This window comes from Lethenteron reissneri, chromosome 23 (assembly GCF_015708825.2).
Source record: "Lethenteron reissneri isolate LAM-NWPU_2019-01 chromosome 23, ASM1570882v1, whole genome shotgun sequence".
NCBI classification, from domain to species: domain Eukaryota; kingdom Metazoa; phylum Chordata; class Hyperoartia; order Petromyzontiformes; family Petromyzontidae; genus Lethenteron; species Lethenteron reissneri.
The window spans coordinates 1,817,283-1,843,464 of NC_083801.1; the positions used below are offsets into that span (position 1 = coordinate 1,817,283).

A 26,182-nucleotide genomic window follows, 5' to 3' on the forward strand; every position below is an offset into this window, starting at 1 on the left:
AATGCATGTAACCTTCACATTTACCCTTTATAACTTTATTTCCTGTGCAATTTTACCGTAACTATAGCCATGTGATTGGGACACTTTAATTAGGGTTAAAACAGTGGCGCTTAAAAGCAAGTTCACTTTGATATTTAACTTGAGCACGTGCTTCGGCGTCAAGCTCCACTGTTATCAATGAGTGCCCTTGCAACACCAAACATGGGTAGAGGCCCTCTCTGCGGCCTCACCGCTTCACCTCACCGGGGGCCTCCCGCACGGCCTAATTGCTCCCTCTGATCTTTGTCGTGGCGAGTCGATCGAGAAGCTGGACGCAATCGGTGCACCTGTGCTCAAGATACTTCTTGACTCGTCAAACGAAACAAAACAAACTTCCCCACTGATGTCTGAAGCTGGGCACCGTGCCAACGCAACATTCTACTCGTGACTCGCCGCCGTGTTTTCACTTTCCACACACGCCGATCCCACACCCTCCTCCTTACCCCGATGGAGCCTGTTGGCTACATGAGGGCAAGATGTGTCAGGTCCTGTTGAGGCTGGCACGGCACACGTGAGGTGGTTGGTGTGGGCAGCTCCGTGGCAAAACCCTCCGACTCTTTGGTTCTTTCGGTAAAGTCACGTAGGTATAAAATAAAATAAATTAAATCACCACGTTTCGATTGCAACACAAGCAATCATCATCAAGTGGGAAAACCACAGCAAGAAAATTATTTCTCCCACTTCAGAAAAAAAATGTTCTTGCTGTGATTTTCCCACCTGATGATGATTGCTTGTGTTGTAATCGAAACGTGATTTAATTTATTTTCTACCTACGTGACTTTACCGAAAGAACCAAAGAGTATGGATCCCTGCAGTCACGAAAACTTCAAATCGAGATCAAACTCTCCGACTCCCGCGTGCTGAAGTTCACACAATGCACCGGGAAACCTCGACCCACTGAGATCAATCTTTACATACGTAAGACCGGTTGTGTGCTGCGTCACCATAGCCCGAATGGTGCACGTCAACGTTACGCACATCCAAATAAGGTAAACGAACGTAGCGGTCAAATAACCGGCCCCACGTGAATACATGTAGGTACGCCTACCCCCTTTCGTGTGTGCCATGTAGTACGCATGCAGGACTTCTTTCGCGCCGTACCTAGCCAGAATCAGAATATGTATTCATACTGGAGGAATCCAATGAGCTATAAAGCTTTTTTCACATTTGTCGAGTAAGGGCGGGTAAGAACGTTACAACAACGAGCAGTACAAAAATATAATAGCAGCGCAAGGTGCAAGAGAGGTAAATAATTCACCCAAACACATACGAATAAAATTCAACCATCCCCGTCCTACCAGGCAAAGCCCACTGAGTTATTAACTTATTTTTCAAAAGCGACTGGCCACAAATGATAGCTAAACAAAGTGGCCCATCATTTGGACATGTGTAGCAGACGCTCGCCCACTTCGAGGAAACGGAATGGAGTGGACGCAGCGGTAAACTTGGCTACGCTTAAACATTGACAGCTATCTACTTGCTTTTTGAGAATGTTTTAAATTCGTACATTTTTGGACCTTTTCCAGTGCTTAAGTCCTGAGATTTATGGTACCGATTTTTGTAGTCTCGTGTTGACGATTTGAGCATCAAGCCCCCCTTGCCTTGTAGTGCTATATAGAGTTGTTGTTTTGTGGCTTAAACAGTTTTACTTTTTCAACCTAGGACATCCTGGAAGGTCTCCGTGGGCTGTCACCAGATTATATATCAGGAACAAGGATGAACGGTTGAAATCCAGACACACAGCTGAACAATTATCCAAATACTTCGATTGGAATGCGATGCCTTTGTGGGGAAGATCGACAGTGGTGACCCTATGGATGGACTCGTCTCCACCACAGGAATGTGGAATTTCCACCAGTGGCTCCGGGCTGTAAACGGGAGATGAGCAGCGCCTCTATGCTCACTGGAGAAGCAATCTCTGCGGACGTTGACTCTCGGAGTGAGTGGCGATGACCCGCAGTCGGCGCAGAAGGGACACGTGCCGTGAACGCCGACCCGCATGCCCGATCCACTCGGAGGGCAGTTTTGATACGTAGGGAAAAACACAATAGCAAAAGGTGGCAAAACATAACTCCATAAAAGCAATAGATAGAATATATGGCGAGATGTTAACTCCCTCGCCTGGTATGCAGGAGGTAGTGGGTTCGATCCCGAACCTGAGGCCTGCTGTATATTTGGAGTTTGCGTGTCTCTCTCCCCGTGGTCGAGTGGATTTTTCTCCGGGTTCTCCGGTTTTTCCCTCCACATTTAGAAACGTGCTTTCAGAGTATGTGGCTGCTATACATTTCCACATGATGATAAGCCACTTAGTCGAGCTATCATTTGTGGCCAGGTCGCTTCTGAAAACGAGCTGTACAGCTCGGTGGGCCTTACCTGGTAAAATAAAAAATAGTTGTAATATTTTTAGTTCTTTCTCCGGCAAATACAAAGAGTGAAACCCCAGGCACGCATTGCACACCGTATAAAGGCAAATAAGTATACGTGTATAATTGTTTCCCTCTGGCTATAGAGGGAGAAGGAGAGGCAGGGGTGAGGGGAGACTGAAGGGAGGGCCGAGCCATGGGTTTGGGGCACAGGAGTCTTTGCGGTGCCGGGCAGCTCCAGGAATGGTCCGCCACTGCCCTAGCTCTATTTTTTAATCGTCATGGGAACACGGCGTAAACGAGCGTCGGCTCACGCCTTGATGTTGTGCCTTTGTGGTCATGGTATTTGGACCCCAAAGTTGGAGTGCAGCAGGAATAATAGTTATTTTAAACGTGCTGGGCCGTTTCACGGTAGCCGCGTAGAGTTGTAAAACGAGTGCAGAATATACACAACGGTTCCGACATCTGTGTTCGTGCCACCAAGTGGGTTGGGTTGTTTCGGCCTAATTTACTGCTAAGCTGGCTTCGATCACCAGTTCCATTGGCACGGCTCTATTGCGGGTTGATGTACATGGCTAAGGAGGCTCTCTGACTGCTCACACCGTACTGCCAGCATGGGGACAATCTCAATCGGCAAACAATTCCAGAGGGTGACACCACGTAACCTTCAGTGATTCTGTGGGGGGGGGGGGGGGGGGTCTCAGATACCGACCACAGAGTGATCCATGTTCAGGTGTTCAGCTGTTTTCAGTTGCCTTGAAGGTTTGCTTTTGTAGTTGCTGGTGACCAAACTGAGATCTACCCCCCCCCCCGCCCACGTTAAACATTTGCAAAGCAGTTTGTCTTTAATAATGCATAGGGGTTGAGTGGCAATGTCTCGACTACTTTGACAAGGACATGACCTCGGCGAGGTGTCTGACCACCTCACAGTTAATAAATACAGTACAGTGATAATTCTAGATTTGAAGCTTTCGTGACTGCAAGGATTCATATTCGTAGGTTGTTTCGGTAAAGTCACGTAGGTAAAAAATTGAAATTAATAAAAGTAAAATAAAATAAAAAATAAAATACCCCGGTTTACGTCGGGGGTGCGTTCCTGAAAGGTGCCACGGTGAATATCGAAACGAAGCAAATCGAAAGCGATTTACGTGGTAGGTGGAGGCGAAGGCCGAGGCGACGGATACGAGAAAGGATGGATGATGCTGTCAGCGACGTCGGTGCGGGTAGCGGTGTTAATAACGTGACGACGTACTTGTGAGAGGACGTTAAAGGGTCAGACGTACATCGGGGTATCGCTGTGATCTATTTTTAATGACAAAGTGTGGGTAAGCGGTTGAGTGCGTGGTGTGAATTCCGAATTCAAAAGGGTCTCCGCGAACTGTTTAACAGTCTTGCCCTTTCACTATGTATGTATGTATGTTGAACCTCTTTCGCACCGTACATAACCAACCGTGCTAATCGGAAGTTGCTATGCAATGAACATTTGCTTAATATCTTAAAAGTATCACCGCACAAAGTAATCCGTGAGGATTTTAGCCTTTAGATTCCACGCACGTGTTCTTCCAGCACATTCACGAAACCAACCTTTGAGGCTAACGTGGGGGCAGAGATTTAGATTGCACGATTTGGATAAACACTCAACCGGCCGGGATAAACACTCCCACCTCTACCCCTTTTGGCCTATGCGCTGGGAATAAGGGCAATTGCCCGAAACGTCGCTTACTTTACACTTGTTATTTTTGTATATGCCGCGGTGTTATCGATGAATGTGATGAGTTTGTTTCTGTTCTACTCCCACAAGGGGCGAATTCTCTCGCTCGATTCACATCGACGAATCTTCGTCGCCTTCAACGTGCACGTTGCTCTGTGCAACGCGCACGTTGCTCTGTGCAACGCGCACGTTGCTCTGTGCAACGCGTCGGTGATTGCGTTGATGTCGCACCCCAGTCGGCACTAGATGGCAATGCCTCCCGCAGGCAATAACACGAGGAAATGAACCTGGCGCCAATCCGGCAAGCGTTCGCTTCCCAGGTTTTGTTTTTACTTCGTTTTTTGTTGTTGTTGTTGAGATAGGAATGAATCATCAACCGCGTGTAATAGGGTTTGGCTGCAATACAATGAAAGCTAAAGCCGCGTCTCTGGTATAACTGCCTCGGCTCACGCGGCGATTACATCCATCCAGTGCCGGATTATCCTCGGGGCACAAGTAGCTACACACGCAGTAGCTACACACGTAGTAGTAGCTGCACGTGTAGTAGTAGCTGCACGTGTAGTAGTAGCTGCATGTGTAGTAGTAGCTGCACGTGTAGTAGTAGCTGCATGTGTAGTAGCAGCTGCGTGTGTAGTAGTAGCTGCACGTGTAGTAGTAGCTGCATGTGTAGTAGTAGCTACACACGTAGTAGTAGCTGCACGTGTAGTAGTAGCTGCGTGTGTAGTAGTAGCTGCACGTGTAGTAGTAGCTGCACGTGTAGTAGTAGCTGCACGTGTAGTAGTAGCTGCACGTGTAGTAGTAGCTGCACGTGTAGTAGTAGCTGCACGTGTAGTAGTAGCTGCACGTGTAGTAGTAGTTGCACGTGTAGTAGTAGCTGCACGTGTAGTAACGTGGATTAGTAGCTACGGGTCCTGCACTTTCAAGGGCCCCGCGCTCAATGCTTTCAAGCTATCAATTCCGGTTCAGTGATTCTGCGCTTGCTCTATTACTATAGTACTATACTGCCCTAAACTTTTATGAACGACTGGGTGTTTAAGGTTAGCGATTTGTCGTATTATCTGGCTGTATAGCAAATAAAAAAAAGACTTTGACTTTACTATGCAAGTAAAAAAACTGGTGTTTGAATATTTACGTGCTTTATTTATTTATTTCGGGCCCCTTTAGAACGCATGCTAGAGGCCCCGCACTAGCTTCATCCGGCACTGCCTCCATCAAGGCAACAACAAGAATTCCTCACCTAGCAGCAACGGCGCTGGCCGCAGTGGCCGAACGTGCAGCGAACACCCAAGATGTGTCCCCAAAGGGGGCGGCGTGAATATTTAACGCACGTTTCCATCGGCACCGCCGCCACCGCACGCATCAATCGTCCCGCCCAGCGCGTGCGGACTGATGGCCTTCGCAGGCCCCGAGTGACGTGCAGGCGATGAATAATTGAGAGGGCGACGTTTTACCGGAAAAGCGTGGAACGTTCGGGAAGTTTCGCCGCCGTTTACAACGGGGGACGCGTCTCTTTTTCCGTTGCCCGGCGCAGGAAAAGGGCGTTCGAGAGTAGCCCCATCGCCGCGGATTTCCTGTCCTCTCCCCCTGCAATTCGGAGCGCGATTACTCCTCCAGCCTGACAACCCCCCCCCCTTCCCCGAGGGGCCTTGCCTGCACAAAGCCGCTCTCTGTGTTTCCCTTTCGACGTCTCTTCAACCCCCCCCCCCCACTCCTTCGTTAACCCTCTCTGTGGACCTTTATTGTCATCCGCCACAAATGATGGCACGGGTTGGCTCCGTACGGTGCGAAAGGAGTTCAACACAGGTCAATGTGTGAAAGTTTATTTAAGAGTCCTCAACGGGCGCTGCAGTGGAGCGGTTGTTTGTTTGTTCATCGGCCCTTAAATCGCCACAGAAATACAAAAGTAGCTCAGTCCATCGGCCTGCCCGCGAAATATTCAACTGGCACGTTCATAAGATTTTGCCGGCTTAAATGACTGCAATGCAAAGAGACGCTCCTGGGGCCAGAGGACCCCCGACTTCCTGGCTTATCACCTGGGCCCACGAGGGGAGGACTCGTGACACCGCCACTTTTGAAACAGTTCTGGCGATTCATGTTTTAGTTCACGTCCCGTGGGCCAAGCAGAACAAGAGACGGTTCCGCGGCAACAGCTCGCGTTACGTGCGGTATCAACGTCAACTTAGTTGTCGCTAGAAATTGTCGTCGTGAAATCCGAAGTCACGTAAAACACTTTTGCCATCTACTTAAGCCACACTGAGGCTGCAGATAGCATTTATAATTATGACCAGCTGCTGTTGCTTCCGCTGCTGCTCTTGAAGTCCATGACGAAGGTGAAGATAGTGCTGAAGAATTTGACTTCCCAGGAAAGACGATTTCTTCGTGTGCTTTGCATGTGGGATGAAATTGCATTACCCAGAGGATACTTTTAGAGGGTATAGCATTCAAACCTTCACACAGATTGATTCAATAATCCACTTGCTGCACCTAAACGTGCACATTAACATATGAAAACAGTCACAAAAAACAAAGATCCCTTATTTGCCTTCACAGACTGTTGGGGCAAATGCTGTTAGTGAGGACCCATGAAGGCCGGCACGGTACACAAAGGGGTAGGTGGCGAGCACCATGCCTGGCCGCCTTTGTATCCCTCGTGGAGATGTTTACGCACCGCATTTGAGGCTGAGTCAACCTGGGGGAGGCCCAGGGCGGATTCAGATAATCGTTACTGGTATTTGCCGTGAGCGGGAATCGAACTCGGGTCGCCGGGTTCGCAGCGCAGCATTCGGCTCTACCGCCCCCCATACACACATTCGAAAGGGTGGGGGTGTTGGGGGGTGTTGGGGGATGCCCCCCTTCCCATCCCCCACGATGCACTATACCGGGGTCAGCAACCAAATGACAGAAACAAAAACCCTCAATATCTCAAGAGCCGCAATGCACGTAACTAGGAGACGGTGGGTCCTTGATCAATGACGGCGTCACGAAGCAGCCCTTAGAGAGCCACCGCACGCGGCTCCGGAGCAGCAAGTTGCTGACTCCTGTGCGACACTGACCCACAGCGACTCGCGCGGTGCGTCACCAACGTTTTTACACTGCCGGCCAAATCCGTCCCATACTTGTTTCTCAAGCCAGCCTCGGCGGCCCGGTATCAGAACTGTGCAGTATCCCTGCAATACAGTTCCACACAGCAACGCCGCTGGAACGGAACTTGTTACAAATCAATTCCTGCCACCCGGCACGAAAATAATAAAAAATAATGTAAACAATTTTTATTTTACTAAGGCCCACTGAGATATGTAGTTTTTTTTTCAGAAGCGACCTGGCCACCAATGAGAGTTCAAAGAAGGGGCTTATCACGTGGACATTTAAAGCAGCCAAATGCTCTCAACGGGGAGAGAGACATGCAAACTCAAAATAAGCATGCGTCAGGGGATCAAACCCACGACCTCCTGCATACCAGGCGAGGTAGTTAACATCTCGCCAATGTAGTGCCCAATTCCCGGACAGGTAGCAACCCGAATGGTGAAGTATGGTCAAATATCACCCATGACCAATGCAGCGGTGTGGGGAAGCCTTTCTTCCAGAGGCTGTGAGCAGCCGTCAGTGACACACGAGCTGGCATTGCTGTGATCCGGGCAGGCTAATCTTTACAGCCCTTATCACTCTCTTAGATCTCTGCCTTTGAAATGTAACAATAATTTAATAAAACTCGCTTCCCTTTGAAAATCAGCTACCTATGACATTTGTGTCGAGGGGGGGATTATACATGGGCAGCAGTGGTACAGTAGGTCAAGGCATTTAAAAATATATTTATTTGTTATGATAAAAAAAAGTTTTTGTACATTTTGTTTTGGTGCCTTTTCTCGATTTGTTTATTAATTTTAGATTTTGCTTGGTATTATGTTTTTCATCTGCTTGGTACGTGTGTGTGTGTTGGGCTTCTTTTGCGCCACGGTAGCCGAAGTATATTAGATTTGGTCCTTATATATAATTAAAGTACAGCGTTGTGGGATGCTGTTGGCATTAATGACGCCATGTAAAATAAAAGTATTATTTTTGACATCTTAGAATAACCCCTACCACTATCCACATGGTTTGGGCAGGCCCTCATTCAGCAGTGGATTGAGCAAGGGCTGAACATGGCCATTGTATCATGAACACAGTGGTTATTATAAACCCGTGAGGAACTCCACAGCAAATTGTGTTGCAGTTAAGATGCCACCTTTGTATTTCTGGGCCCTCGTTAGTGAATGTCTGTGCATCACACTGATGGGAACAGTTGTGGCCTGGGCTGGATTAGAGAATGGAGAAGCCCATCTATGCGATAAAGCGTACGTACAAGGTCGTGCTCGTTACACACAAAGTGCTTGCGACAATTAACTAGAATACCCTGTTGATCTCGTGGAGCATAAACTATCACGCAAACTCCGGTCATCCTCGCAGCGGTTTTGGATAACGGTCGAAAAAAAGACGGTCACCGCATCAACGTACTTTCAGATGCGCTTCTGCGGCCGTCTGGAACGCTCCTCCTTCCCATGTTAGGAAGCCACCGAAGCTTTGCACTTTTAAAGCATCTAAATTGAAAACTCATTTCTTTCGAACTGCTTTTTGTGTTTAGTTTTTTGTCCTTCCCCCGTACCTCTGATGAGCACTACTGGCTACATACGGTGCGAAAGAAGTTCAACACACACGCACACCAAGGCCCTGGGCTACAAACTTAAAAGCGTTCGACAGCTGCTTCACGTTACGGGGTGGATCATTCCATATTTATACAGTTAACCGAAATTCTGTCAGTGAACTCGGTTGTAAATATGCCGTGATTACTGTCCGTTATTTAAACAAATTATGCAATTTATGTTTTATTTAAAGAGAGGAGAGCCCGAGGAAGTTAACTTGTTCTTCAAGAGCATTCTGGGCCATCGTTGTTTTGGCTACATATGGTGCGAAAGAAGTTCAACATACATCCATACTCGACAGAAGTTAGTCGTAGGATTATTTCTACTACGCTTGTTTACCCAGGAAAGCCTCGCCGAGTCTCTACACACTTTCTCGGGAGGGTCCTGCCAAGTTTTTTTCGCAGGAGTGGAAATGTTGCTGTGTGGAATCCCAATTGGGTAATTTGTAATGTGAAGTGATTTTTTTCCCCATTGTGATGTTTAGCCATGACTAGTTGCATGGTATGGGGTTTTTTTTAACCAAGGGAGGAAACTGGAGAACCAAGTGGAAATCCACGCAGAACAGGGGAGAGAGAACATACAAATTCCACTCAAAAAGGTGTAAGTGATGGTTAGAAATCGAACCCAGACCCTTTAGGCTGTAAGGCGCGAGTGTCACCACTGCGAAACACATGCTGCCCTACTGCATTTAATAATAATAAACAATTATAAATATGACAGCGATGCAAAATACCTCCTTTGTTAACGCTGTTACAGAATGGTTAACATCTGCCCTACAGCAGATCAGGGGATTTGGTAATTCCCCATAGACATTGCCATATCGTGGCAGGAATCAAATGATCTATTCTATCCAAACAGCGCCATTGCCAGGCAGGGTCATGCGGCTCTCGAACCACTTATCAAGAAGGAAAAACCAACAGATGTTGTTGAACTAAGCAGCTAACCAGTGTTGCTTTAGAATTCACCAAGTCTGCTACCTTGTGTCCATCACTAATGCGGCGTAAAGTATGTTTGCAGGCACTGTGTGCATGCTACCGTATTCTCTGTATTACACGACACGATTTTTCTCCCCGTGTATTTTAAAGCAACAAGTGTGGAAGTGCATCCGATGAATCCGGTAGCCGTGTGCGTGGCCAGATTTCCACATAGTTACTCACGCCAGGGACAAGTTTTGCAGGTGCCTGTTATCTTCAAAAGCGTCTTACAATTCGGAGAATACGGTAAATGCAAATGCATTCTCCACGTCCTAAGTGCGAGTAAGGAAAAGAGTCGTGCTTGTCGCCTTGCCGACACGTGTCATCGTTGTTTAAATATAAATACACCATCACATCATCATCACATCATTACGATCTAAGGGCAGGATAGCCCGTAGGTGTCCACTGCACATGTTGTCATTTGTTTACACTTTCCTCTCCGTCTACTGCGCCAATGCACTCAAGTAGCTGGCCGCATCTCTCTGGCACCAACCTCTTGTGATGTCGTCATCAAGACGTTCTCTGTTACGTCTTCCTCTCTTGCCGGTTCATTACATTTTTCCGAACAACAACAACAACAACAACACGTTTAATGTTCCTAGTGTTGTCCATCCTACATACAACCACAATGAATCAGCAATCAAGGTGTGTTGATGAGAAAGGGGTGTTTAGGGGTATTGCTGCTGCACGATGCCTGATTACCAACCACACAAGGGCGGTGCTGGGTAAGTGAGATTCATGAGCGAGGTCGCTGTGCCAAGCTGTAACACCTGACTGAGTGTTACTGGAGATGAGACATCAATTTCCCCGTCAGCGGCACGTATCATGTTCCTACGCGTGTCACCGTAGCCCCGCTCCATCATAACTCATCAAACCCTGACGGCAGGAAACCAGCCAAACGCATTCTAACAAACAACACGCAGTTGGTAATGTTAACGCTATTATTATCCCAATACATCTACGCTTGTTTGCCCAGGAAAGCCTCACTGAGTGTCACGACTCTCTTTCAGGAGACTTCTGCCAAGCTTTCCCAGTGGGTGGGCCATGGTGGTATGTGTAGTGGTATGTGTAGTCCCAATTGAGTAATTTGCAGGTACACTTGTTTGAGGATTGGGATCGTGCTTATTGCCAGTGGGTATTGCACGGTTGTTTTAGCTTTGTGAGGAAAGCTTAGAAGCTGGAGGAAACCCATGCAGAACAAGGAAAACACAAATGCCACACAGCATGGGTCAGAAATCGAATCCAGGCCGTTCTTGCTGTGAGGCGTGAGTTTTACCACTGGGCCACGCTGCACCGCAGCTCAAATTGCAGATTCAGAATATAAATGTTGTGCAAGATTGACACAACTGAGCTGGGTGATGCTAAGAAACGAGGGTTTCGCCTCACCGTGTGTGCTATAACATAGATCTGCTGTAGGTGACCTAGGGTTGAGTTTTGTACAGAGTGACAATTTATCTCTTCCTTAACTCGCCGCTACCAGTCCTGCATCCCCATGTTTCATTGAACTAAGTGTGCAGCGCCGGGCAGGCTCAGGAGGAATATTACGTTCTCTCCACGGGATGCATTTCCCTCCCCACACCCACCCACCCACTCTGCATTGCCCTCCGTGGCCCCGTAACTGACTCCAGTGTGGCGGGCGCCCAGGTGAGGAATCCAGATGAGGTCAAGAGGTGTTTGGGCAGCGATTATGTACGAATGTTTTTTTTTACAAAACCAAAATAGAAACGTACATTTGAGATGTTGATTCTTCTTCTTTATTTTATTTGCGTCATAATTACCGAGTTGAGATTTTTTTCCCGCGCGTCCGATTAGCGCGTTTGACTATGTATGGGGCAAAAGAAGTTCAACATGAATACATAAATTCTGGTAATTATAATCAGATAAAATGTCGCAATTCAGGGTAAAATTTGATTCAAGAATCGATTATTTTAATTGCTTCCCATTTGTTCCATCTCGTTTGGATATTTTAATTTCCTCGAGACGAAGTGAAACATTGGCCCATACCTTGCAGGCACCATAAATAACCAATTCCTACACACACATCTTATTGCATGTACTGTGAGTATAAATGTCTGTCTGGATCAAGTGAAATTATTCATCGATACACGCCTACCCGTTTGATGGAGTGTCCATCGCCTGTGAATCAAATCACGTTTAAAAGTCGCAAAGCTGGAAAGTAGCCAAATTAGACCAAATACCAAATTGGACTGTGCTTTTTTGTGCAGTCATTGGTGACTGAGCTGTGACCATCGATCCATTGCACTGGAGAGATCCCTACAGAACCCCGGGACTCGGCCGAGTCCAGGTCTTCGTTTTGATTCCTGAGTCATCTGGCAGCCTCCTCGTAACAACCGATTCTAGTCGATGAATTCAGCCTTCGCTAGATGCTTACCGCTCAATAACCCAAAGAGAGGGCCCGGTGCGCATCTGGTGTATTGATGAACAAAATAAACACGCACAATGTAACGGGCATTGGGGTAAATACCCCAATGCTGGACATTACCTGCAAATTACTGAATTGGGATCACACACAGCAGCAGGAGAATCGCCCCCCGTCTGACAAAACAGATACATGGCGGGTCCTTCCACAAAAAGAGTCTTGAGACTCGGTGTGGATGCTTGGGTGAGCGAGCGTCACGATAATAATAATATGAACTATCAACTATTTTTTATTTTACCATGTAAGGCCCACTGAGCTATGTAGCTCTTTTCCAGAAGCAACCTGGCCACATGTGATAGCTCAACGAAGTGGCTTATCACGTGGAAAGGTCTAGCAGCCAAACACTCTAAACGCGTGTTACTAAACGTGAAAGGGAAACACCCAGAGGACCCACGAGCAGAGAGACATGCAAACTCCAAATATACAGCAGCAGGCGTCAGGGTCGGGATGGAACCCACGACCTCCTGCACACCAGGCGAGGTAGTCAACATCTCCTAGCCAGCGTGAAGATGATGAGAGACACGCAAACTCCAAATCTACAGCAGCAGGCGTCAGGGTCGGGATCGAACCCACGACCTCCTGCACACCAGGCGAGGTAGTTAACATCTCCTAGCCACCATGATGATGATGAGAGAGAGAGACATGCAAACTCCAAATCTACAGCAGCAGGCGTCAGGGTCGGGATCGAACCCACGACCTCCTGCACACCAGGCGAGGTAGTCAACATCTCCTAGCCACCGTGATGATGATGAGAGAGAGAGACATGCAAACTCCAAATATACAGCAGCAGGCGTCAGGGTCGAGATAGAACCCACGACCTCCTGCACACCAGGCGAGGTAGTCAACATCTCCTAGCCCCTGGGGCGCCCTCACGCTAGTTGACGACTCAGGGAGGGCGTGGCGTCTCACCAGCGTGCGCCCCTTGTCCGCGGCCAGGGCCCTCAGATGCAGCAGCGTCCGGCGGCGACGGCGGCGAAGCGACTGCCACGGCTCGGCCCACGAGTCGTTCAGCAGCATCTCCGCTCCCGTCATGCTCATCTGGGCTCGTACACGAAGACAGAGAGGGCCTTTGACACAGTGCTCCTCGCTGCAAGGGTCATGGCCCACTGGTGGCCCCCGGTGGCCTTGAGTGCGGCCTCTGACGAGCGACCCCTGACAATACACAAAATGAAGTGAAAACAACCCCCATCATCATCATCGTGCTGCTGTCAAACCCCAATGGTTTCAAATGTGTGGCTGCCCTCACACTGATGATGTCTTATTGGTGAAAGTGGCCCCCATCTGAGAATTAGTGAAAAACACGGCTCTAACAGATTGCCTTGAACGGTAGGTAAGTACATTGGTAACTGCGCAACTCTTATAAACTACTGTATAGGTTATAAGCTCTATTAAACTGTTTTGTCTTGTATTTTCTATTGAACTGGTTAAATGTCTCTAAAGGGTCTCGAATATCACGCAGCGGCAGTGAGTTCCAGGCTGATGAACCGCTGAGTAGGTGAGTGGGTGGGTGGGTGAGTAGGTGAGTGGGTGGGTGGGTGAGTAGGTGAGTGGGTGGGTGGGTGAGTAGGTGGGTGGATGAGTAGGTGAGTGGGTAAGTGGATGGGTGGGTGAGTGCGTGGGTGGGTGGGTGAGTGCGTGGGTGGTGGGTGAGTGCGTGGGTGGGTGAGTGAGTAGGTGAGTAGGTGAGTAGGTGAGTGGGTGAGTAGGTGAGTGGGTGGGTGGGTGAGTGGGTGAGTGGGTGGGTGGGTGAGTGCGTGGGTGGGTGGGTGAGTGAACGGGTGGGGGAGTGCGTGGGTGGGTGAGTGGGTGAGTAGATGAGTGGCACACGGGGGGGGGGGGGGTGGGGGGTGGGTGGCCAGCACCACGACCGGCCGCATTTGTTTTCCCACTGACGATGCTTGCACACCACACCAGGTACTCATTTAAGACTGAGTCTAGGGGAGCGCCATGACCGGTTCAAATATTCGCCAATGTCATTTGTTGTTGAGTGGGAATCGACCTCGGGTCGCCAGCTTCTTTTGCCCAGTGCGCTAAACGTTTACGCCACTGCTCCCCACTCGTCAGCAAACACACACACACACACAGACACGTCCTACCGACAGGCTAACAACACAGCGACAACAGTTGGTATTTATTTACAACGACGTGATACCAACACCCCCTCTACCCAAATGACCTGGAATGCGCCAATCCTGTTAAAACTGAAAAGCTAAGCAATTTGAGCCTGGTTAATGCTGGTATGGGCGACCGTCATGTATAACAGGTATTATAGGTTGCGTTATTACATGATGGGCAGAAAAACGCCATTGCAGCAAAATCCTTGATTTGTACCGTACTTCTATGCTCCCACCGCTGTGCTCCCAGCCTGTGCCAACCGCCAAACACCAGCACGGTGAAGTGTGGTCAAATAACCACCACGACTCCAACGCCGTGGGGATGCCTTCATCCAGCAGTGGATTAAACAAAGCTGTACACGCGCAGCATCGCCACGGCACCCGTGCCAGGCTCGGTGCGCTCTCTGAGGCTCGGCTGGAGAAGGCTCAAGGATAGGAGGTGGTGGAGATGGGCCCAGATGTTGCGTATTAGCACGTAGGAGCGAATGGCGCTTGTGCCAACTGTATCCTCTCAGCTCCGTTTGAAGTGCCAGACCCTCTGCTTCCTGTTATTGCTTCCATGGTGGCTGCTAGCAGCTGCCCAGTCCCATGTTTCGTGCGCCCCGTCCTGGAGGGCCCAGTCACAACCCCGCTGTTACCACACCGCCTCCGCTGGCGCTGGAACTGCGTCCGCAAGTCGGTCATGCTGTTTTGACACCTGAATGAGGCCCAATGAAGATTGCAACGGGCTTGCAGTGGCACAGACAACGAAAGACTCAACGCGTTCCTCAATACGACTGTGACCTTCAACGGACAAGTATAGAATACATTTCGATTTAAAGCTTTCGTGACTGTAGGGATTCATCTTCTTGGTTCTTTCGGTAAAGTCACGTAGAAGGGAAGGAATAAAATAATAAAAATAAAACATAATAAAATAATTCTCACGACGTTTCAGCCACAACGCAAGCAGCCGTCCTCAGGTGAGAATTATTTTATTATTTTTATTATTTTATTACTTTCCTTCTACGTGACTTTACCGAAAGAACCAAGAAGAAGTATAGAATAGGTGACGTTTTGGGAAATGGCCCTTCTGCAGAGCACATGAAATGTCGCAGCTCAGCACGCTGGCTCTGTCACCGGGAATCGTGAACGCCGCAGTTCACGTTTTTAATGTGGTAGTGAGTAGTGAGTACAATCCTACAGGTAGACACGTGTATACATGATGGCACAGTCCTGATGTATTTACTTCTCACACGTGTCAACTCACATCTTGGTGAAGTACGGGGTATTTTACATAAAAAAACTCTATCATCGTTCACATCACACATGCGTCTAACTTCACAACGTTTAGGGGCCGTCCACACATGACGTCACGCGATTTTGTACGATTTGTGACACCCCCCCCCCCCTCGTCACACGGCGTCACAAAAAGTCAGACCACCCCTAAAATATGACGTCACAAACCTCTGCCCCCCCCCCAAACCATATTTCCATTTTGAAAATAAAACCTGCTTCAAATCGCTTTAAACTATTGTAGTACGTATTTAATGTGGCGCTGCACCCTGATGTTGTAGGAGTGTTGTTATAACAATTAGTGTTGTTTAACAATTCTATATTTAGTTAAAGTTGTGCATTTTGATGTGACGTCACATTTCTCAACCCCCCCGCCTCGTCACACATCGTCACAAATGTCTGCCCCCCCCCCCCCCCCCCACTAGGTGCGTGACGTCATTTATGGACGGCCCCTTAGAGCAAACTCACATCACACAGTCATGAATTGTACTGGCTGTAAACTTCAGCATAAGAGGATCATTACGTATCTGGTTGTGTGTTTAGCATCGCAGTAGTGGGATGTTAACTCCCTCGCCTGGTATGCAGGAGGTCGTGGGTTTTATCCCGACTTTGACGCCTGCTGTATATTTGGAGTTTGCATGTTCTCTCTGTGGTCGTCTGCATTATTCTCCGGGTCCTTCAGGATTTTTCCTCCACATTTAGAAGCAAGCGATTACAGAGTATTTGGCTGCTGTGAATTTCCACGTGATAATAAGCCACTTTGTTGAGGTATCATTTGCGGCCAAGTCGTTTCTGAAAAAGCGCTACATAGCTCAGTGGGCCTTACCTGGCGAAATAAAAAGAGTTTCGTTTAATAGTTTTAGGAAGAAAATAAAAACCTATCTACGTGAGAACCTCATTTGCCAGTAAAAATATGATAATTGGTTGTTTACCCTTCTATCTGGCAACAAAACTGACACCTTTTTACAAGGAGTCATGTTTGCATAGACCGCAATACCTGCAGTCATAATACAAACAAAAGAACATAACTCTGATAATGTGCACTGTCCTTGAAGTTGATTGGTCCACACCCGAGACAGCTTTCTTTAGAGCCTAGTCTCACATGTGTTGGACCAGATGACGCCAAAAGGCGCCAAAAGGCGTCATCTGGTCCAACCCATATGAGACTAGGCTCTAAAGAAAGCTGTCTCGGGTGTGGACCAATCAACTTCAAGGACAGTGCACATTATCAGAGTTATGTTCTTTTGTTTGTATTATGACTGCAGGTATTGCGGTCTATGCAAACATGACTCCTTGTAAAAAGGTGTCAGTTTTGTTGCCAGATAGAAGGGTAAAAAACCAATTATCCTATCTACGTGACTTTACCCAAAGACCCAAAGAATATGAATTCCTGCAGTCACGAAAGCTTTAAGTGAAGTTTGAGAAAGCAGTACTTTTGCACGCCCTCCTCGCCGCATTTTCTATCGTTCTCGCTTATCTGTCAAGACGCTGTCTCTAGGGCAGATACTCGGCTACTTTGGGCCATGCGAACGTCATTTCTGCGCTTCGTATACGAACTGAATTTGTGGTCTCTCTCCGACGTCCCCGTTCCCCCTTCACATGCGAAACCTTTTCGGAAAGCGCAGCCCCAATCGCGCGCTTGCTGCACGTGGCTGTAGCGATGCCTTCTGACCATTGTCGGCCCCGGTCATCTGTTTCGAATGGAAATACAAACCGTGTCGAGATGCGCACGGAGGCCGTAGCGAGTGAAGCTTTCAACAGCCCCCCGCCCCCCTAGCCTACTGACATCTTCATCAATTGCCTCCATCAGACCGCTAAAAACTAAACACGTTGTTGCTCTATGGGACCTTTTTTGCCAGGACCAAAATTATGAGAGAAAAAGATGTAAGAATATGCTTTACCCCCTTTCTGGCAATAGAGCAGGTGTTGAGATGTCCAAACACCAGATGCCAATGGTTAATGCAGACCCGATGCCGTGACATCGGTATCCATTTGTTCTTTGAACATCTTAACGCCTGTTTTAGCGCCAGAAAGGGCTAAAGTCTATTCTTATACATATTTGTTTACCTTATTGTTGCTACCATTCTGACATAGTAGGACACGCTTTACTTTGGGGTGTCTTGTCCCTGGTTTTTGGGGAAGATTAAGGAGTAGAATGTGCCAGCCTTACTGGACAAGGTTGTTATTGGCTCTAGATTTGAAGCTTTCGTGACTGCAAGGATTCATACTCTAAGGTTTTTTCAGTAAAGTCACATAAGTAAAAAAAGAAAATTAAAATAAATAAAAGTAAAATAAGTTTTATTAATTAATTTTTTTTTACCTACGTGACTTTACCGAAAAAACCTAAGAGTTGTTATTGGCGTCCTCCAATCCTGGTTTCCCATTTCTGGCTGGGGTTCCCGCTGCCTGAGATTGGCCCTCTGCTTCGGGTTTCCGCCTCTGCGCTCCAACGGTTCTCGCGGCGTGTCTACGACGGCGGCACACTCCTTTCTGAGCTACAAAATTAAGGGCACAATGAAGAGGGGACAGGCTTCATGCCCTAATTAGTCTGCACTAATTAGGGTGGCGCACGCTGATAGGAAACAAAGCCCTCACAGAGTCGGTGGAGGCCATCACGGAACAGTGTGGGCGTGCTTTTGTCTGTCTTTGTTTCGTGTAGGGAGCGGTGGCGCAGTGGTTACCACACTGTGACCTGAGCTTGATTCCTGCTGACGGGCAACATCGGTGATGGAAATCTGAACTGGTTCTGGACCTCCCCTAGGTCGACTCAGCCTTAACTGAGTACCTGGAGCGATGCGTAAACATCGGCACTGGGGAGGCAAAGGCGGCCCAAGACCGGTTCAGATAATCGTCACCGGTGTTGGCCGCGAGCGGGATTCGAACTCAGGCCGCCGGTTTCGCAGCGCATTGTGCTAAACCGCTACACTACCACTTCCCGACCGACAATTCTCAAGTTGGCATCGAGCATACACACTCACGTATGGTCATACAGGATAGGAATATCAGGAGTGGGTACATTTGTGTTCAGAAGTGTGTTCTCCACAACATGCCGTTTTTTTGGTTCAATTCCCAGAAACTGTTTTTCAAGAAACCAGACGCATGAAATTGACATTTTAATTCTGGAAAGTTGGCAGACTAACGATTTGCTATAATTCATCTCACGTGCTGATTAATCTGATCCCAATGCACCATTTATAATGTTTATCACATTTGAATAAGCTGTCCTCTTAATCTGTAGTTTGTTTTATAGCCTCATTAGCCGAGCTCTTTCCTCTGCATTTTCCTGCTCGGACTGCTCCGCAGAAGGACGGGAAGTGCTGTCAGCAAAACACGCAGCTTAATGTACCGAGACTCAAAGGAGACTCTGTGCAGGGGGTTGATTCTTAGCTCGCTGAATGTGTGGGCTGCCGGTCACTAAAAGTGCCCTCTGCTTCACGGTTCATTAGGCCTTTTTTAATAACAAAAACAAACCTTCCACCCCATGAATCAATTACCAACAGTGGGGGGGACGGACGGACTGCTGCGGGGGGCAAAAGGGCTCGCTCCCCTAACGGTTACGGCCCATTCACGCGCCGCCATTCACAGCTGTTGGGCCATGAAGAGATTACAAACCCGCTCGGCACGCACACAAGCAGTGCTCGTACTGCATTGGCATGTCCAGGGTGGTTCTGTGGCAGATATGCCCACCGAGAGACTCTCAGTACGCTTCTAGGGCAATTGTAAGGAGGGATTATAATCGTTAATGTAGCAATCCAAAATTTCTCATCTGCCAATTTTTCTTTCTCTTCGGATTGTTGTTGGATACAACGACCACAAGAATTACTGAGAATTGGAGTCTCACGTGCTTTTGTTGAAAGTGATCAATTTTTGTCACTTGTCTGTGATTCATCCTGATGACCATATAACTTTTCAAAAAAAATCTATATATTTTTTTTTACTCAGCTCAATGTATGCTTAATGTTAGGACGTAAAAATGTGATCAAAATATTGTGATGACAAAATTACAACGGCATAACCTCCTCCATGTAGGCTTTCCCGATACATGAATGAGGCTACATTTTAAAAGCAATATTATTTTTGTGACTCCTAGACATCCAAAATGTCAAGAATAGATGGTTTAGTGGCGGCAAGTCCCCACAAACATGGTTATAATTATTGAGTGTGTGTGTGGGTCAGTGTGTGTGTGGGTCAGTGTGTGTGTGGGTCGGTGTGTGTGTGGGTTGGTGTGTGTGGGTTGGTGTGTGTGTGGGTTGGTGTGTGTGTGGGTTGGTGTGTGTGTGGGTTGGTGTGTGAGTGGGTCGGTGTGTGTGTGGGTCAGTGTGTGTGTGTGGGTTGGTGTGTGTGTGGGTCAGTGTGTGTGTGGGTCAGTATGTGTGTGGGTTGGTGTGTGTGTGGGTCAGTGTGTGTGTGAGTTGGTGTGTGCGTGCGGTAGTGTAACGGTTAACGCGCTGCGCTACAAACCCGGCGACCCGAGTTCGATTCCCGCTCACGGCCAACACCAGTTACGATTATCTGAATATGACCTGGGCCTCCCCTAGGTCGACTCAGCCTCAAATGAGTAGCCTAGTGTGATGTGTAAACATCGCTACTGGGAAAACAAATGCGGCCGGACGTGGTGTTGGCAACCCACCCCCTCAGGTGCTCACGAACAGCACTTGCCCCAACATTCTGTTAAGGCTGGCTATAGGGGGGAATGTTTGTTTTTCTGTGTGCTGGCGTGTGCTGGCGTGTGCTGGTGTGTGCGGGTTCGTGTGTGTGTTTTGGTTGGTGTGTGTTCTCTGCGTGTGGCGTGGTGCGTGTGTTTTAGTGAATGTGTTCTCTGCGTGTGGCGTGGTGCGTGTGTTTTAGTGAATGTGTTCTCTGCGTGTGGCGTGGTGCGTGTGTTTTAGTGAATGTGTTCTCTGCGTGTGGCGTGGTGCGTGTGTTTTAGTGAATGTGTTCTCTGCGTGTGGCTCGGTGCGTATGCCGGTGTGCTCTGCAGGCCGGTGCGGTCACCTGCAGCTGCAGGGGGTTGGCTGGGCGGTCCAGTTTGCAGGTGAGGGGCCCCTCGGTCGCCAGCTCCAGGAGGTAGAGCACAAACTGATCCTTGAGCTTCTCCGGCAGGGCCACCTCCAGCTGGCTGGGCCCCACGCTGGCCGGGCCGCTGTTGCGCAGCTGTCGTCAAGAGTTCACAACGCGCGGCTTTTAGATTAATTTCACAAAAGCAGTTCCATTGCAAAGCCTTTCTCCTCGGGGCGGAGGGGGAGAATCTCGGCAGTGGTGCGGCAGGAGGTGCCCGCTCACCTCGTAGACGTGCAGCACCAGCGGCCCCACCTGCTCCTCGGTGCTCAGCTCGGCGCTCGGCGGGGCCCAGTCGGGCAGGGGCAGCACCAGCTGGGGCGGCAGAGACACCCTGCGAGGCACGCACGCTCCCCGGTGACTACCAAACACGCGTGTGGTGACCATCGCTCGCCGATTCATCCGTTGTGACGGGGGGCAGGGTGGCAGCAGCGCAGTAGCGACACTCGCTCCACACAGTAAGAAGGGGCCTGGGTTCGAATCCCGACCTGGGTTAATTTTCTGTCGGAAATTTAGATGTTCTTTCTTCCCCTGTTCTGCGTGGGTTTCCTGTGGGTTCTACGGTTTTCTGCCGTAGCTGAAGACACTTGCATTGGCCGATCGACCAAATTCAGAAAAATTACCCTCAAATCACTCAACTGGGAGTACACACAGCAGCAGCAACATCGCCTCCTACTGTGCGAACACTTGGCAGGACCCTCCTGAAAATGAGTCTTGAGACTCGGTGAGGCTTTCCTGGGTAAAGGAGCGAAATAATGATAAGAAATCCTTCGGCTCTCAATACATGCATTCCGTGTAAAACAATGTGTCAATATTAATTTCCACATACGGCAATGTATTTACAAAGATTGTACAAACCAAACAGAAAAACGTATAGATAATGCAATTATGTGTGCATGTCAGAACTTATTTCGCATCGTACGTAGGCAATCGGAGGCGCAGGGGAAGAACAACAAACTAAACGCAAAAAGCAGTTCGGAAGAAGTGGGTTTTCAATTTAGATTTAAAAGTGCATAGCTCCAGTGACTTCCTAATATCGGAAGGAAGAGCGTTCCAGATGACCGCAGGGACGCATCTGAAAGCGCCACGCGATGCAGTAACCGTCTTTGTTCGGTGGTTCGCCAAATAATAATAATAATAGCCGGAACATATCAAACCGGCAACACAAACGAGACGGTACGAACACGGAAACAAATTAGAGCCTTTAACAAAACAAATCGCGACCGGGTATCGTGAAACTTCATCGACTGGGTCATCGCACGCCTCATGATAGACGCACGGGGAAGCGCGCCGCTAAACTCACGCACACGCTGCAGATGCTCTCACATTGCTGTGCGACAATGACGGTTCACGTTGGCCCCAATAAATGAATTAGGGTCAGCGGAAATGTGTGTGTGTCCACGTGTTAGTGTGGAGCGCAGTGGGTAGCGGTGGTGCAGCGGTTACCGTGCTGCACTACGAACCCGGTGACCCGAGTTCGATTCCCTTTCATGGCCAACGCCAGTGACGATTAACTGAACTGATCGTGGGCTTCCCCTAGGTCGTCTCAGCCACTGGGGATACAAAGGCGGCCGGGCATGGGGGCTGCCCACCCACCCCCTCTCGTGCCGTGCCGGCCCTCAAAGGCGCTACAGCACTTGCCCCAAAAGCCTGCTGAGGCCATACGGGGGACTGTTGTCTTTGCACTCGCGAGGGTGGGACGGCGTGAAGCTGTGAACTCAACGGGGCAGAGGCCAGGCCGTGTTGCTTTAGCTCCGCGCAGCGAGAAGCCGACGCAGCGAGAAGCCGGCAGAGCGAGAAGCCGGTGCGTCTTACCCACGGAGGTCGAGTTGAGCGGAGACCCTGACGGGCAGCGTCACAGCCTCAAACACGTGCTCGTGGGCCTCCTGGTTCGCACTGCACAGGCAGGGAGACAAGGGGGCGACGCGGATGAGGATGCTCGCGCGGCGTGAGGCAACAGGGACTCTGCGGCGGTGGTGGAGGGGAAATGTTGTCTCCGTTGCCGAGCACGCAGAGAGTCGTGGATTTGATACCGGACCATGACGATGCCTGTTGTATATTTATAGTTTGCGTGTTTTTCTCTCTCTCTCTCCCAGTGGTGGTCGCATGGATTGTTCTTAGAGTACTCCCGTTTTTCCCTCCACATTTAGAAATACGCGTTCAGATGATGTGGCTGCTGCTATGAAATCCCACAAGCGGCGATGATGATGATGAAGCCACTTCGATGAAGCCAGGTTCCCTCTGACAAAGAGCTCATAGCTCAGTGGGCTTTTTCTGGTAACATAAAACAACTAGATCAATTAGTTTAGTTTATATCGATGAACCAGCACTTTGGCATGATGTGACAGAGATGACAGAGAACCTAAACATAGTCGTGACTGAACAATCGTCAGGCCCGATTCCAGAGCAGATCGGAATGCGGTGCAGCGGAAACGTTCCCCACACACATTTCGCTCATTGCATTGAGGAACTTGCCTCGAGGAGGTCGTTCATGTGAGCCAAATGAGAAGAGCCCAAAAGCGCCCCCACAGATATCAGGCTAATCACCGTAGAGCGGCAGGGTCGGGTGACACACACACATTACACACACACACATTACACACACACACATTACACACACACACATTACACACACACACATTACACACACACACATTATACACACACACATTACACACACACACATTACACACACACACATTACACACACACACATTACACACACACACATTACACACACACACATTACACACACACACATTACACACACACACATTACACACACACACATTACACACACACACATTACACACACACACATTACACACACACACATTACACACACACACATTACACACACACACATTACACACACACATTACACACACACACATTACACACACACACATTACACACACACACATTATACACACACACATTACACACACACATTACACACACACAATTACACACACACACATTACACACACACACATTACACACACACACATTACACACACACACATTACACACACACACATTACACACACACACATTACACACACACACATTACACACACACACATTACACACACACACATTACACACACACACATTACACACACACACATTACACACACACACATTACACACACAACATTACACACACACACATTACACACACACACATTACACACACACACATTACACACACACATTACACACACACACATTACACACACACACATTACACACACACACATTACACACACACACATTACACACACACACATTACACACACACACATTACACACACACACATTACACACACACACATTACACACACACACATTACACACACACACATTACACACACACACATTACACACACACACATTACACACACACACATTACACACACACACATTACACACACACACATTACACACACACACATTACACACACACACATTACACACACACACATTACACACACACATTACACACACACACATTACACACACACACATTACACACACACACATTACACACACACACATTACACACACACACATTACACACACACACATTACACACACACACATTACACACACACACATTACACACACACATTACACACACACACATTACACACACACACATTACACACACACACATTACACACACACACATTACACACACACACATTACACACACACACATTACACACACACACATTACACACACACACATTACACACACACACATTACACACACACACATTACACACACACACATTACACACACACACATTACACACACACACATTACACACACACACATTACACACACACACATTACACACACACATTACACACACACACATTACACACACACACATTACACACACACACATTACACACACACACATTACACACACACACATTACACACACACACATTACACACACACACATTACACACACACACATTACACACACACACATTACACACACACACATTACACACACACACATTACACACACACACATTACACACACACACATTACACACACACACATTACACACACACACATTACACACACACACATTACACACACACACATTACACACACACACATTACACACACACACATTACACACACACACATTACACACACACACATTACACACACACACATTACACACACACACATTACACACACACACATTACACACACACACATTACACACACACACATTATACACACACACATTACACACACACACATTACACACACACACATTACACACACACACATTACACACACACACATTACACACACACACATTACACACACACACGTGTCAACTGATTCACACGGCTCACAGCCTCCTTGCAGACCCTTTCTGCAAAGCGGGGAAATCATTCTGCAAAGTGCGGACTGGGCCGTGCAAAGCTGCGGGATGAAATCTACAGAGATGGGAGCGGCTGCAGCGCGTGCGGAATAGCTCTTGCGCTTCGTAAACGACTCGGTGCTTCCATGAGTCCCGGCGAGTGAATTGGGAGGAGGCTTGGAAAGCCACAGCAGGGAGCACCACTGCACCCCTCCCGAATAAATATAAACAACTCAACACCTACATTTTTTTTATTATTATTTATATTTTATTTTATTCACTTTATTATTATTTTTTCTATCCACGTTACCGAAAGAACCAAAGAATGTGAATTCCTGCAGTCACGAAAGTTTTAAGTCAAAATTTAACTCAAAACATCCACGATCAGCTCCGAAGAAGGGGGCCCTTTGCCCAAATCGTCACCTATGATATAGTTTTTATTTTATTTTAATGCCAAAGTATTATTGACGAATGTGTCGAATTTATTTTAATTAAGTGTTCCACTGCCAACGCGGCTGCATCACCAAACATTGCGACCAACACGCATGGATAGGACGCAAGCGTCGTTATTTAACCAGGAGATGAAATGAACCCCAACGGTTGACTGAAGCTTGACCGACTGATTGAATTCTAAATTATTTTAGAGACGAGGCAGAGACATCTCGTCGAGCCCACGTTGATGACTGGAGAACACCCAAAAAAACCTTTTTGGGAAGAAAAAAAAGTGTTGGCCACCAACAACAGCGGACTGCTTTCACTTATTGAGCAGGGTCATCGGAACGTTGTACAATGGCAAATACACAACCATCATCAGCGAACCGGGTAATTCACCTCCCACAGCGCATGATCCTATCAGCAAACGCTAGGCCGCTACCGTTTACGACTTGTATCTAAATAAACATGGACAGGGTCACGAGGTCATCGCAACCAATGCCACTGATAGCAACACAAGTTGCCATCCTGCAACTGTTGCTACAATCGACCACTGAGGTCTGAGGTGTGCGGGCTCAGTGTGAGGCCAGTGGACGACCATCCCAAACCACGACCATCTACTTCAACCGTGGAATGTTCACCTAAAGGCCCAACGTAAAAACCATCGCCGCAGTGGCTGCATCGATGGCTTTTTGCCGTGACGCA

At 48.2% G+C, this 26,182-nt stretch overlaps 1 protein-coding gene across 1 annotated transcript in view; it reads right to left on the reverse strand.

Annotated features, from left to right (window-relative positions):
- The window catches only part of LOC133345827 (integrin alpha-8-like), a 126,482-nt gene that overhangs the window by 14,843 nt on the left and 85,457 nt on the right, over positions 1-26,182 (reverse strand). Inside the window, exons 23-26 of the mRNA XM_061556844.1 lie at positions 22,463-22,543; positions 20,873-20,981; positions 20,585-20,743; positions 13,113-13,241 (exon numbers count right to left, since the gene is read on the reverse strand). Of these exons, the coding sequence (XP_061412828.1) occupies positions 13,113-13,241; positions 20,585-20,743; positions 20,873-20,981; positions 22,463-22,543 (478 nt within the window). The remainder of the gene's footprint in view (positions 1-13,112; positions 13,242-20,584; positions 20,744-20,872; positions 20,982-22,462; positions 22,544-26,182) is intronic.